Source organism: Podarcis filfolensis, assembly GCF_964270895.1.
Source record: "Podarcis filfolensis genome assembly, chromosome: 6".
Classification (NCBI taxonomy): domain Eukaryota; kingdom Metazoa; phylum Chordata; class Lepidosauria; order Squamata; family Lacertidae; genus Podarcis; species Podarcis filfolensis.
The window spans coordinates 3,023,886-3,038,483 of NC_139609.1; the positions used below are offsets into that span (position 1 = coordinate 3,023,886).

The following is a 14,598-nucleotide window of genomic DNA, read 5'->3' on the forward strand; positions in this document are numbered from 1 at the left end:
GAGGCATGAGGGTTCTGACAGGGCCCTAGAGTTCTCCCTCCTCCTTCCCAAAGCCTATTTAGCATTTTCCAGCTTTGGAAAGAAAATGAAAGGGCTCTAGGGCCCTGCCAGAGCCTTGCACTTTCTTCCCAAAGCCTGGTGCCTTACTTATCTAGCTTGGCAGGAGGTGTCAAATTTTGTCCTTGCTCCTCCACCCACCACACAACAAGGCAGTGTGTGGCCCGCCAGTTCTGTGTCAAAGTACTCTTGCGGCCCACTTGGTATGAGACATCGGACCACCCTGTACTGGAACATGTGGGTGGACTGGACCGACTTGACTCTGAACGTAGAATGCATCATTTTATTTGGGCTCAAGGAAAACATTCTCCCTTAAGCAAAAAGAAACTGCAGTTACTTCTTGTGGTTTATTTGGAGGAAATAAAGCATGTGCCTAGGTTCAGACAACAGGACAAGCCAGATTCTGAACAGCAGACATCAGCACACTGCTTGCTCACATCTATTTATTTATTTATTTATTTATATCCCGCCCATCTGACTGGGTTGCCCCAGCCACTCTGGGTGGCTTCCAGCTTATATAAAAACATAGTAAAACATTAACCTTAAAAATTTGACCAAACTGCAGGAGGCAGTGGAAGACAGGAGTGCCTGGCGTGCTCTGATCCATGGGGTCACGAAGAGTCGGACACGACTAAACAACTAACCCACAACAACAAACCTTAAAAAGCTTCCCTATAGAGGGCTGCCTTCAGATGTCTCCTAAAGATATATTATTACTCATCTCCATGATATCTGATTGGAGGGCATTCCACAGGGTGGGCACCACCACCAAGAAGGCCCTCTGCCTGGTTCCCTGTAACTTCACTTCTCACAGTGAGGGAACTGCCAGAAGGCCCTCGGAACTGGACCTCAGTGCCAAGGCTGAACAATGGGGGTGGAGACGCTCCTTCAGGTATACTATTTAGGGCTTTAAAGGTCAGCACCAACACTTTTGAATTGTGCTCGGAAACATACTGGGAGCCAATGCTATATGATCTTGGCAGCTGTTCTAAGTCACCAGTCTAGCTGCCGCATTCTGGATTAGTTGTAGTTTCTGAGTCACCTTCAAATGTAGCCCCATGTAGAGCGCATTGTAGTAGTCCAAGCAGAAGATAACCAGAGCACGCCCCACTCTGGCAAGACAGTGTGCAGGCAAGTAGGGTCTCAGCCGGCATACCAGATGGAGCTGGTAGACAGCCGCCCTGAGCACAGAATTAACCTGTTACTCCATGGACAGTTGTGAGTCCAAAATGACACTCAGGCTGTGCACCTGGTCCTTCAGGGGCACAGTTGCTCCATTCAGGACCAGGGAGTCCCCCACACCTGCATGTTCTCTGTTCCCTAGAAACAATACTTCTGAATTGTTGGGATCCAACCTCAATCTGTTAGCCGCCATCCATCCTCCAATTGCTTCCAGACACTCACACAGGAACATTCACTGTTTTAAGTGGTTCCGACTGAAATGAGAGGTAGGGCTGACTATCATCTGCTACTAATGAACACCCACCCCAAACCCTGATGATTTCTCCCAGCAGCTTCATATAGATGTTGAAGAGCATGGGGGAGAGGACCGAGCCCTGAGGTACCTGACAAGTGTGTGGCTAGAGTAGAGGTGTATTGAATCAAAAGCCCAAAATTCACCAGGTAAGGAACTGCAGAGGTGGTGGCAGTGTTGACTGACTGCCAGTATCCACAGCAGAGATGGCCAATTGGTGACTCAGATTCGAGCCCTGACAGCACTAACAAATAGTTCAATCAAGATTGTGGGAGAAGGTTTGCCCCATTTTCATTCCTAAGGAAAAAACATATTTATAAGTTCTAAGAGATAAAGATAACTATTTCATACTTTAACATAGCATCTTTTATTGCAATTTTAAAAATAAAATGACCCAGCTAAGCCAATGCACACATGATCCATAACCAGGAAGTTCATACCGTTAGGTGGCTGGCTCTGAATTATATAGAGATCAAATGGAGTAACTACCCATTGGCACAACAGCCTAGTTCTCACGTAGGGCATTAAACTATCTGGGCTGTACTACTACTTGCACTGAAAGCGGAGACTTGCATCACTGAAGGCTCTATCATAAGAAATAAAATCCCACCACATAGAATATTGGTCATCAGGGGAAGATTCTCATCTAGCGTTCACATTTGCTGGCAAGATTGTTCATGGAATTATTATTTTTTTTGGGGGGGGGGTGCTTGTTCTCTTATTTTTCATAGAAAGGAACATTTATATGCTGTGGACTGATATCCTCTTTAAGAGCTAGGCCAAAACATAGAGAAGCTCCAAAAATACCAGCAACTGCTGTTCTTAGTAATATCCATTCTGTGCACTGAACAAAATTAGTTCATGTTAAAAAAAAAAGACTCTTAAGTTACAAGGCATCTAATGAATGAGAGAATGTCTAAGGGGTCCAAACTCCTGACTTTGGATGGGCTTGTATCACATTTTGGGCAACACTGGAAAGTCCTGATCAGTGGCTAGTTCTGAAGGAAACATAATCTGCATAGCAAACTATTAGCTCATTTTTACACCCATTTTGCCTGGACTGTTTTTTTAAGGAGGATTTCAGTGAAGGGAAGTCTTTGAAGCTCCTGGAGGTAAATAATATCAACCATGGGACCCATTACTTCACACTCTGCCACTTCTTTTCCTACTGTCTCCTTAGATCAAATTGTCTCCAGTCTGCTCCATATGCATTCTGCTACCTCAATCCCTTCATCCTATTCCATGCTCATTTTAGCAAAAATGTATGTTCCTGTTCTACTCATATGAGCTAATAATGTTGGAAGACACAGGTGGAGTTTGACTAAGGTGAGACCAGATTAATGTCTCTCTCACCCAAGTTGTGTTTGCTTAAGCACACACACATACACTCCTGCTTAGCAAAGCAGGCTCCAATGCTCTCTAGAAGACTGGAGTTTCTTCAATTAAAGCATCCCTTAAAGCCATGGTTTTCAAACTGTCTTCTGATGAAAAGGGGAGGGGGTACTTTCATGTTACTGAAGTGGGTAGGTACTCTGGGGGGTTGCTGTGCAGTAACATTTATGCAATCTCTAATCAAACTCTAAATTACATTTCAAGAATCCAATTAAGTTTCCATCAAGTTCATACATACAACATTCTTCCATCAGCAGCAAGGTCATATTAATTCCAATTCTTAAATAAATGTCAGAAGAAAGCATGCAAATTGTGCCGCCCTCCCCCCGCAAAAAGAAAGGTGTAGATGGTTTTGGCAAACATTTTTTTAAAAAAAAAACCTGAAACGAGCTATGCATATTAGAGAGTGAGGGTGTGACGGACAGCAGAGCCAGCCTAGCGGAGCCGACGTCTGGTGAGCCAGCCCCCCTCAACTCCCACCAGAGCTACAGAGTCAACTAGCCACAGAGGAGGGTGGAACAACACTTTGGGGGGAGGAATAAAGGGGGCCGTTTCTGAGGGAGAGAGTTAGATAGGGCTGGATTTAAGATGAGAGATAGGGTTTGGTTTTGAGAAGGTGCAAAGGTTCAGGTTAGGAAATAGGGTTTGATTGGGAGTGAGATAAGGAGAACTGGTTCTGAGTGAAGTGAAACATGCACCCTGAGGAGACTATCCATAGCGAGAGGATAGGGAGACCGGGCTGACAGTCTGGGAAAGGAATACGGACAGGAGCATCCTGAGAGGGCTGAGTCTGAGCCGGGAGAGGGAGATCCTGGGGGCATGACAGCCTCCCTGGGTGTCCGTCTAGCCAGGAGGGGAGAGTTCTTCTAGGTCCAGAAGACTCCCAGCCCAGTCCCAGGGGGTGAGGGGACCCTCATTTAGAAGACCTCCGGGGTGGGATGGCTAAGAGAGTGGGCAACGGAGGAGAAGCTGTGAAGGAAGCGGCGTGGTGTTGAAAGTATTCAATGGTAGTATCTCACTGACAGAAATTGAGTTGAGCATTTTACTCTCTGTTCTAGAAACCTCAACATCTACCACCTGAAGCGCAACAACTGATTTTTAGTAACTGAAGTTCAAGAAGAGCTGTGCCTATAGTGTTGTGTTTAAGCCTGAGTTAGTTAAAGTGAGCAAGTTAACTTCTACCTGAAAAAATAAATTTGCTGACCCACTTTGTTTCATAAACCATTTTTGTTTAATAAAACTTTTCTTGTTAGTTTATTTTCTGCTTGAGACTCCAGTCATTAAGTTTTCCCTCACACAAGTCCCCCACGAGATGATCTGTGGTAAATTGTGGATGCACTATATTTAATGGGGGGCAGTTAGCAGGAGTGGATCCGCCGCCTTATTAATGGGTGGTATTAAATGGTGGCTATAGAGAGAAACACTGCAGGACCTACACTTACTGGAATACAGTTATGAGGAGATCAGTAATGGAGAACAAGATTCTCTAGAAGACAGATCTCTCATCACTACTGAACTCTCTTTGCAATAGGCAACAGCTGGATGGAGAGGGCATCATTCATGTGAGGTAGTGGTGAGGTTCAATAGGCTTGGCCATTGCACTGAAATGTTTCCTGCAAACATGCAAGGGTTCATCTGCGGACCAAATGAGGTCAGAAGGGTAGAGCGTTTGAAAACCATTGCCCTAAAAGCAGTTAAGCAATTATGCCATCTGCTGGAAGGCAGTGGTGTAACCACACAATGCAACTTGAATGTGGTTTAATTGACTCTTATGCACTTTTACCCCTTTTTCCCCAGAGTATGGCCACTGTTGCATGCTGACAGCTGCTAGGAGCCACAGCTGAGAGCTGAATGCAGGGTGGGGACCAAAGGTGGACAAAATATCGCAGAAGGAGCATGATGGGTCACCCACCAGAGGTACAACCCCTTCCCTAACACTCTGGGAAATGGATTTGACTGGCCAGGTGAGGGTAGCCAATGGGTCTCAAACCCTTGGCAAGTTAAGGATTTCCCCTGCATGCAAAGATAAGCTCTGGCAGATTGTGCAGATGAGACCAGTAGTGGGTCCCAAAGTCAAGAAGGCAGTTTCTGCACATGCTGCAGAGGAAAGTGAGGGACAGATGGGGCGACCAGACAGTCATACTGCAGCTTTAGAGGTCAGTCAATGAGGCTGTATCTGAACCCATAAAACTCTTGACCTGAGCCTAACTCTTCACTCTAAACAACTCATTTATGAGGTGCACGTGCACTGCTTACAGGATGACTTCCTGCCTTGTCTCACGCTCTCCAGGCCACCAGCACTGACAACTAGTCAACATTGCTTAGAATGGAAGTAAGCCTAAAGGACACCGGAACTAGCACAAAATGGAGTTTAATATTGCTGTGTTTATTCTTCCTGGGACTGCATTGTCTATTCATTAGAAAAAAAGCTTTTAGAGATTTCTTGATGGACAGGACAGCAAGGATCCATCTGTGCAATGGAAAACTGGGTGCATGCCTAATTGTTCTGATATAAAGGCCTGGATGTGGTAATTTATGTGCTCGCATCTTCTTGTCCCCACGAAGCACAGTTCTCCTCTTTTCCCCTGGAAAAATTGTTAATTGTGAAGAGGTCCATAGGAAGAGGGAAAATCTCACCCTCTGCTGCTTAGCCAAACCCTAATTCTTCCCAAACAAGCCTATAAAACAGTTTCACTATCACGACTAAATAATATAATTGGATCCCTGCCTCTTCTTCCCACTAAAGAACCACAGGAGATGCAGTTTTTGGAAGAGATTAGAAATGATGGCACCCCTTAAAATGATTATCAAGATTTATTGGAGGGGGGCATTATACCCTCCAAATTTGCAATGGATTCCTCTATACGTTCTGCATTGAACCATAACACACTTACCCTACGGAATGATACCACATAGAATGTATCTCCCCTTCTGTGAATTGCTTCAAACAAATCTTGGTAGTTTTGTGGAGAAGCATAATAAACTTGTAGCTCATTCCCTGAGTTCCTGCTGAAATACATGAGAAGAAAATGCTAGAACCAAGAAGAATTGCATGCACAGGACACTATAATGAAGCACAGGACCTTATTTAATAATGTGCTTAAAAATTTGTAGTGGCTTGTTACTGGGCCAGGTTCAAGGTTGTTGTATTAATTTACAAGGTCCTTAACAATTTGGGTCCAGGATATCTTAAGGATCACCTGGTCACTTGTATCTCTGCCTGATCACTCAGGTCTTTGAGGGAGTCTCCGTTAGGGCTCAGATGCATGGCTCATAACTACTAGAAGCCAGGCATTCAGGGTCATAGGCTCAAGCCTGTAGAATTCCCTCCCAATTGAGATTATACAGGCACCTTCCTTCCTGAACTCCCAGCACATGACAAAGACTTTCTTATTGCAGAAGGCGTTTGAAGGCAGTGTTTCTGTTTGGTTTCATGAATAATTTTTACAGTGGAACCTTGGTTTTTGGATGTTATCCGTTCTGGAAGACTGTTCAACTTCCAAAACATTCCAAAACAAAAAACTCAATACAGAAGCCTCAATACAATAGGGAAATTCAAAATGGAAGCCGCCTCAGAAGTTCGACTTCCATGGTGCATTCAAAAACAGAAACATTTACTTCTGGGTTTACGGCGTTCGGGTTCTGAAATGTTTGTCAATGGAGACATTAAAAAACCGAGGTTCCACTGAATTTTTTTATTCTCTGTATTTTTTATTTTTATGCATATCACTTACAAATGCTAATGATTAAGCAGTATATATATGCCATAAATAAATAAATACTATCTGAAACACACATGCTCAGTTTTATAAAATTCACTCCTGCAAATTCATGGTGATAGACACAATATTAATTTCCTGCAAAAAGGAGTTGGAAAAATTGTGGAGGACAAATCAACTAACAGATAGCTCCCAATTAGAAGAAGCCTCTCTTAATGATTCTCAGAAGACAATGGATGAAAGCTAAATTCGAGGGGAACTGCCAGTCTTGCCAGCCAGGACGCCTGCAGCAAAACAACTATGAATTCAAGTTTCAGTGGTCCTTTACAAGTAGGATTTAGTTTGGATTTATTATTTTTTTATTATTGCTGCACTGGGGCAAGGGAGACCAAGGAATTTTCTTCTCTAGGGAAAATGTTAGAACTTGCATCCAATGGAAGAGTAATGCCATCAAAATATTACAATGGAAGATCCCATCTTCACTCACCCAACACTGTTGTCTGTGTATGGAAGAGCCATCAGCTCAGAATTCGATTTTTCTCCTGACGCATTCTGGGGTGGGGTGGGGTGGAGAGACAGTGTGATTACACAGAGAGAAATTACTCTTCACTCAACTGAACATGATCTTATTGAGGTGTGCATGCAATGGGCCAATCTATTTTTAAAAAGCTTCTGTGGAGGTTGTATATATGAACACGGAATCCCAGTTAATTTTCTGGCTCATTAAATACTATAAAATATAAAATCATCTTCAGTAATCAGGTACATAGATGTAAGAATTATCAGGGTCATAATCCAACTGAGTCAGAGTACATCTATTGAAATCAATAAACTTAAGTACACTGATTTCAATGGGCCTACTCTGTGTATGACTTAGCTGGATATCACCATAGCTTGCTCTTTCTTTTATGCATTTAGACAGCTTTTATACAAACACCCTACAGTATCCTTTTTCCTTTTTCATATCCTTTTTCACAGGACTTATTTTATCTATTTTATTTCTTGAATTTATACACCGCTCTATACCCGAAGGGCAGTTCACAGAACAAAATCAGAATATAAAAACCACAAAATACATAATCAAAATAAAAACAAGAACCAAATAGCCCCCCCCCCAACTTTAAAGGGGCATAGGATGTCAATTAAATCAACCAAAGGCCTGGTTAAAAAGGAACGTTTTTGTCTGGTGCCTAAAGGTGTATAATGAAGGTGCCAGGCGAACTTCCCTGGGGAGAGCATTCCACAGACGGGGAGCCACTACAGAGAAGGCCCGTTCTTGTGTTGCCACCCTCCGGACCTCTTGAGGAGGAGGCACACAAAGAAGGGCCTCAGAAGATGATCTCATAGTCGGGTAGGTTGATATGGAAAGAGGCAGTCCTTGAGGTATTGTACTCCTGAGCCATTTAAGGCTTTATAGGTCAAAGCCAGCACTTTGAATTGGGCCAGTGCAGTCGGACCAGGATTGGTGCAATATGCTCAAACCATCTTGCTCTGGTGAGCTGCCTGGCCGTTGAATTCTGCACCAGCTGAAGTTTCCAAGCCATCTTCAGAATCAGCCATATGTATAAGGCATTGCAGTAATCCAGCCTAGAGGTTACCAGAGCATAGACAACAGTAGTTAGGCTATCCCTGTCCAGATAGGGGTGTGGCTGGGCTACCAACTGAAGCTGATGGAAGGCACTCTGGGCCACTTCCTAGTCCATCTCTCCAAGACATTCTAAGCAAACCTTGATTGGCTGCATATCCTGATATTCTACCCATTTGCATCCCAAGTCTTCCTTTATATGATGTTATCTGCTGCTCATATGTCAACTCCTACTTGTAGGTTAGTTTGAACATTTTATCCTCTTAAGATATTTTCCAAAACTATTTTCCACTCTTCTCTTATCTGTAACTTGTCTTTGTTTCTCAATTTTGCAGTCACAGTTACTAATTTTATATATTCTATCAATTAATTCTGCCAGATTTCTTTAGTGGGTATCTCTTTTTCTTTCCATTTTTTCGCGTATACTACTCTGTATGGATCATTTCCCAATACTCTCTAGCATATTTACATGACTGCCACATGTGCATCAGGGTTCCTTCTACCTCGTGGTACTTCCAGCATAAATTAGATGATTTCCTGTGCATTTTCACCAATTTGCTGGGTTTCAAGTACCACTGGTACATCATCATTTGTAAGTTTTCCTTAATAAGATAGCAGGCAGAGAAATTCATGGTCCCGTCCCCCCCAATTTCTCTCAAGCAGACATTTCTATATTGTAATCAATGTCTATAACCCATTTAGTCATTGTCGCCTTTACCATCTCATCTTTGATCTCTGACTCCAATAGCAGTTTTTAATGGATATCACCACAGTTTTCTTTTAGGAACATTGAAGGTACAACGTTTTGTGCACAGAAATGTTCATAGGGGTGCTTTACACAACTAATCCTTTACAACAATTAACGCTTAAAACTTTTTTTTTTGTATCAAATTATTTGGGCTACAGGGAAACTATAGCATATAATCCAAGCAATCAACATGACGCAGAACTTCAGACATCATCCAGACTTGGCCACCGTAGTCCTTGCTCTGGTAACTTCCACGCTGGATTATCACAGTGCAGTCCACGTGGCGCTGCCCTTGAAGACGACTCAGAAACTTCAACTAGTTGAAAATGCAGCAGCCAGATTACTGGCTGGGGTTGCCTTTACAGCTGTTCTAAAAGAACTGCATTGACTGGCAGTTCGTTTCCAGGACCAATTCAAGATGGTCATGTTAGTGTTCAAACCCCTAAATAACTTAAGCCCCAAATATCTGAAAGGCCACCTCCTACACTACAGAGCCTCCCAGGTATTATGACCAGCAGAGGAGGCCTTCTTGGTAGTTCCATCTCCCTCAGAGTGGCAGCCCAGGATAGGGCATTCTCTGTTGTAATCCCCCTCCCCACAGAGATGTGTCTGATTTCTTCGCTATGCAGCTTTCAGAGAATGAAGACACGCCTCTTTACCCTGGCCTTTGGCACCTGAGATGTGTGCTTTCAGGACCCACCCAATTCCTGTGAATGTAATAGGTTTAAATATTTTAAATTATGTATTTTAAATAGTGTAATCTGCCCTAAGACCTACTGCTGAAGGGCAGGTAACAAATTTAATCATGATTGCTGTATCATTGAATCTGATTACAGGAGTGACAACTGCATCGTATAAATAAAGCATAAATTAAGCCTAAAATGTTTGAATATAACATGTTTGGGAAGGCACCTGGAAGCACCAGGGCCCAATCCACTCCTGGGGAGCTTCCATTCTGTTCCTTAGTCCAGCTCCTGATCCCAATAATTCCTACGTCTTGTTGGCCATCTCAACCACTTTCTTGCACAAGGTAACAAGCAGCAGCATAAACTTACCTGGATGGGCTGAGCTTTTTGCTGCTGACTATTTAACATCCTTGATTTTGTCCTTTCTTCTTCATGTCTATGAACCCAGCCTCGCAGCTCATGCCTCAACCTGTAAAATGCAATACTACAGTTATCTTTTTCTTGAGAAACAAACATATGCTGGAGGAAGGGTCATTATAAACCTCTCTACAACCGATAAAGATATTGAAAAGTGAGACAAAAAGCTGTTTTTGACACTGATATAGAGAGTCTCAGTAATGACCTGGGTTAATTCCAATAATTCCAATTCCAATTCACTGACCACAGTTGTTTTATGAGTAATTCAGCCATTGGAAAATGTTACACTTTCAGTAACACAGGTGCTTCATGCTTTTCCACATCTGCAGTTTTTAGATCTGGGCAGCTCAGAGAAATAGCCATAAGTCAATAACAGAACAAGGAAACATTCTGAAAATTCAAAAACTAATATTGAGTAATGGCAATATTGATTTGAGGTTTGGATCTTGATCTGTATCTTTACTGGGGTTACAGAGTTGTCTGTCTTCAGAGTGACAGTGTGATTTATCCTTGTGGAAAATACAAAGATGTTTAGGTGTAGAAAGGGCTGAAAACTCCAACACTCTGCATGCCGAAGTGATTGCCACCAAAGAGAACTTTGAAAGAAAGGATCCTTAGGGGTACAAGACACAGAGGTTTGAATGGAGGTCTCTGAAGAGCTGTGAGGACTGAGTGTAAATTTTAGGTGGGAAAGCGATGTGCCACTGGTGGGTGTTGACGTACCAAAACCCTTGAGAAAGTGTTTCACTAACCAGTCCTGGGATAAGGGAGGCCTACCAGTAGCACTCAGAATGGAGGAAATGGATAAGACGTGTCTTTTGAGAGTATTAGGCCTTAAGCCTTTCTGTAGTCCATGTTGGAGATACTGAAGAATGTCTGAATCAATATCTTGTGAGGTTGCAGGCCAGATTCTGAGCACCAAGATGTAAAGGCCATCCAAGTAGATTGGTAAAGACATTTTGTCGAAGGGCATCTGAAGGCTAGGATCGTTGAAACAACTGCATAGTCTAAACTGTGGCACTTTAGGCTGTGACACTCAAATGCCAGTCAGTTTCAGTCACTGAGGAGACAGGTATAGTAGTGGAACTTGTCACAGCAATGTTGGAGAGAGAGGTAGAAGGAATAGCGGAGTGATTGACAGGGCTTGAAGTTCTGTCATTCATGGCCTGCGAGGCTAAAAGGGAGCAACTAGAACTAATTCTGCCTTCTCTAGTCTGACCTTGCGAAGAACATGTGGTAAGATTGATTGAGGGGGGGAAGGTGTAAGGCAGGCCTCGTGGCCATGGAACTATCAGCACATCCCATGCCTCCTCCTGAGTGTCCTGAAACCTTGAAAATAATGGAGCAGCTGTCAATTCACCTTGGTCACAAACAGGTCCACTTGGAGGGGATCAGAGATAGCCTCTGATTTTCACCAAATAAACACTCAACTCCATTTGCCACACCGTGGACTGGGAGTAGGGAAGAACAGAAGCTACACTCTCTCTCCTTGTCACAGCTGCTGACGAGGAGGACAAGGGCGAGGGGCTGGCACTCTGCTGCTGCCAAAGTGAACCGGGAGGCAGTCAGGCAGGGCTCAATTTCAAAGGCAAATAGAAGGCGGCAGGCAGGGACTTCATAGGAACACTCACTCTCTTGCTGGTGTAAAAACAGAGAACTGGGAGGAGGTGGCCAAGTCATTTTTAAATCAAGGCAGGAGAATGCAAATGCCATACCAGCAGTCACACAAGTAGCACACACACCAAAATGAAAGAAATACAGTTGTGATCCCAGAAAAATGGTGGCAGCCGCTGAGGCTACTGAGGGAAAGAAAAAGAGGGTGCCGATAGAGGGCCGCCATGCCTGAATGCGGGAATGGCTATTGGCGATGTGGCAAGGGCCACATGGAAAATTTATCAATGTAAGTAAACAACTAAGGAATAAAAAAAGGGTGGCAAATAAGCAGAACAACCAAACGTAAAGAGCAATGGAAAGGGGGTTTTTGTGTGTGGAAAAAACAACAACGTGCAGACTGTCTGCATCTAGACAAGAGGGAAAACTGAGGGAGTCCAGCCTACTTCCCACAAGCCTTTGCTCCTGGTCTAGTGTCTCACGACAGAGTGAAACCCATTCCATTGGATACGACACCCCGTAAACTGAAATAAAGCTTAACCTGGAAGGACTGTTGTATAAAGGGTACAAATTAGCTCCACAAAATGGTGGGAGTAAAGAAAACAGGACACCATTGGTGGCTATGGTGGTCACAGAGGAAGAGAAGACAGAAATTGATCTAAATGAGACACCGAGAGTTGTGCAAGCAGCAACAGAAGCAAATAAGCAAGTGTCAGCACAACTTTCTAATAACATTATGGAACAGTCTAAGAGAGCCATTTCTGTAGAGGGAACTTTGAAAAGGAATCTAAACTAAAAGCTTTGGCAGTGTGCACCTGGAAAAACTTTGCATAGCCACTAGTTACAAGTCCTTGGGCTTATCAGACACGAAACACCACCATCCTGACTGAGCAGGTTGCTTACCTGAGTGACTCTGTGCGATTGATCATTGGCTGGCAAGGTGGGGGAGAAATGTATATTATTGGTTCCTCCGTAACTACCATCAACGCTTTATTATTCGAAACTGAATGTTTATACCTAGAAGGGGGGAATACAAAGCCTTAGATATTTGTTCAAAGGAGACATACCTTGAAGAAAATAAATGTGAAGATTGTGTATCTATATATATATATGCTGTTTAGTTTATCCTTTATAGGATAATTTTATTTTGTATTCCTTTGAATATTTTTTTATAGGCTGCATGCCTGTATAATAAATTGATTTCAAACATGAAACATCAAAAATACAAAGCCATATAACAAAACAAGGCTGCTGAAACCATCTGTGGAAAGAAGAGCTGCCTCAGTTTTAGATCCCACATGTGTGAGGTGGCTTACTTATCTTGGAAGACAAAGAGTTGTTAAACACAACAGACGTCCGATGGAATTCATCTCACCACCACCACCCATACTTCAGGACACAAATATGTCCCAGGAGAAAAGCAAACAAGTGCATCTAAGCTGTTATTGCAATGAGGGGGTGGACTACACTATCCTCATTTAAAAACAAGCAAACTGCAAAAAAGATAACGTCAGCCCAAATTTGTCTCAATAACTCAAGTTATGACCAAAATAAAGACATGCATAATCTGAAACGGATTTTAATTGTTTTTACGTATGGAAGAGTTTTTAATTGTTTTATATATGGAACTGCATAATTGCTTTGTGAAATTGCTTAAATAGATTTTTATGGGATGCAATTCATAAATGGAATTAAAAGCAACCAATGGGCAAGTTTCAATTGCCAAAAATTATTCTGTTTTGCTCAAAGAATCTAGGACATTTTGTCCAGGATGGGAAAGAAAGTGTGGGAAATAACACTTAGGGACAAAGATGGGGGCTGGGTTCTCTGGCTAGACCATTCTGTGGCTTTTAAGGGAAACTGTAAATGCAGTATACTTTCCAGATTAATTTTTTTTGTGTTAGGGTTGTGCAGTGGCAAGTGTAAAACATGAAACAGGTGCAGTGCATTAACCAAGGAGGAGGAGAAGGGGTTCCACAGCTCTCAACAATATGAGATGGCATCCCCGGTTAGTCCCTCTCCTTCTCTTTCTGCTCCCCCCTGCAAAAAGAAAAAAAGAATAGGAAATACCAGAAAATGTAGATTTCAAGCAAGGAGCCACCCTTTGTATATTAAGTGTGTTAGGTGTGTGTATTAACTATATTTAATGTATATTATATATTAAATATTAAATGTATATAAAATAAACATTAAATATACATTGATGGAGATACAGTCATTCCTCATGTTACGGATGCTTCAGGTTACATCTTTTCAGGTTGCATCCCGCGGCAACCCGGAAGTACCGGAAAGGGTTACTTCTGGGTTTTGCCGCTTGCGCACAAGTGCTAAATCGCGCTTCGCACATGTGCACAAGCGCCAAATCACAACACGCACCTGCGCAGACACGGTGCTTCAGGTTGTGAATGGGCCTCCGGAACAGATCCCGTTCGCAACCAGAGGTACCACTGTACATAATTAAATGAAAATGCTCAGTAAAGGCTATTTTCATTCTTGTCCAATTGTTAGGCATGTAACTCCAGGACTGCAACGGTCATGTCACTGCCCACAATAGAGAATACACCTGTCTCCTTCCCCATCAAGGCCTGCACCATTATTTTCATCTAAGTTACATTGCTACTTTGAGACAGTGCTCGCATGCTCAACCAAATGACCTACCCCTGTACATTTCAAAGAAAAACCCTAAGGAATAGCTATCCGACTACTCCCTTCCAGTGCAGCAGATGCTAACCGTTTTGAATGCTGTTTGTTTTGAACACTTAGGCCCATGAAATGGGGTGGTGAGGGAGAGAAACAGGAGTCATAATGGTTTAAAAGTAGATTAGGAAGTCATCATCCTAAAGCTGGCACTTGGAAAAAAAGGAATGAAAGTTAGGGTGGAAGAACTGCAAGATACCAAATAGGAGGCC

General features: G+C 42.9%; 2 protein-coding genes across 3 annotated transcripts in view; one reads left to right on the plus strand and one right to left on the minus strand.

Annotated features, from left to right (window-relative positions):
* The window catches only part of LOC310765884 (uncharacterized protein), a 148,474-nt gene that overhangs the window by 108,205 nt on the left and 25,671 nt on the right, over positions 1-14,598 (plus strand). The window lies entirely within an intron of this gene.
* The window catches only part of ATF6 (activating transcription factor 6), an 83,588-nt gene that overhangs the window by 45,526 nt on the left and 23,464 nt on the right, over positions 1-14,598 (minus strand). The window contains exons 11-14 of one of the 2 annotated variants that reach the window (XM_083621403.1): positions 12,593-12,706; positions 10,031-10,130; positions 7,130-7,194; positions 5,818-5,932 (exon numbers count right to left, since the gene is read on the minus strand). In XM_083621403.1, the coding sequence (XP_083477529.1) occupies positions 5,818-5,932; positions 7,130-7,194; positions 10,031-10,130; positions 12,593-12,706 (394 nt within the window). The remainder of the gene's footprint in view (positions 1-5,817; positions 5,933-7,129; positions 7,195-10,030; positions 10,131-12,592; positions 12,707-14,598) is intronic. The other variant, XM_083621404.1, reaches the window with a different exon arrangement.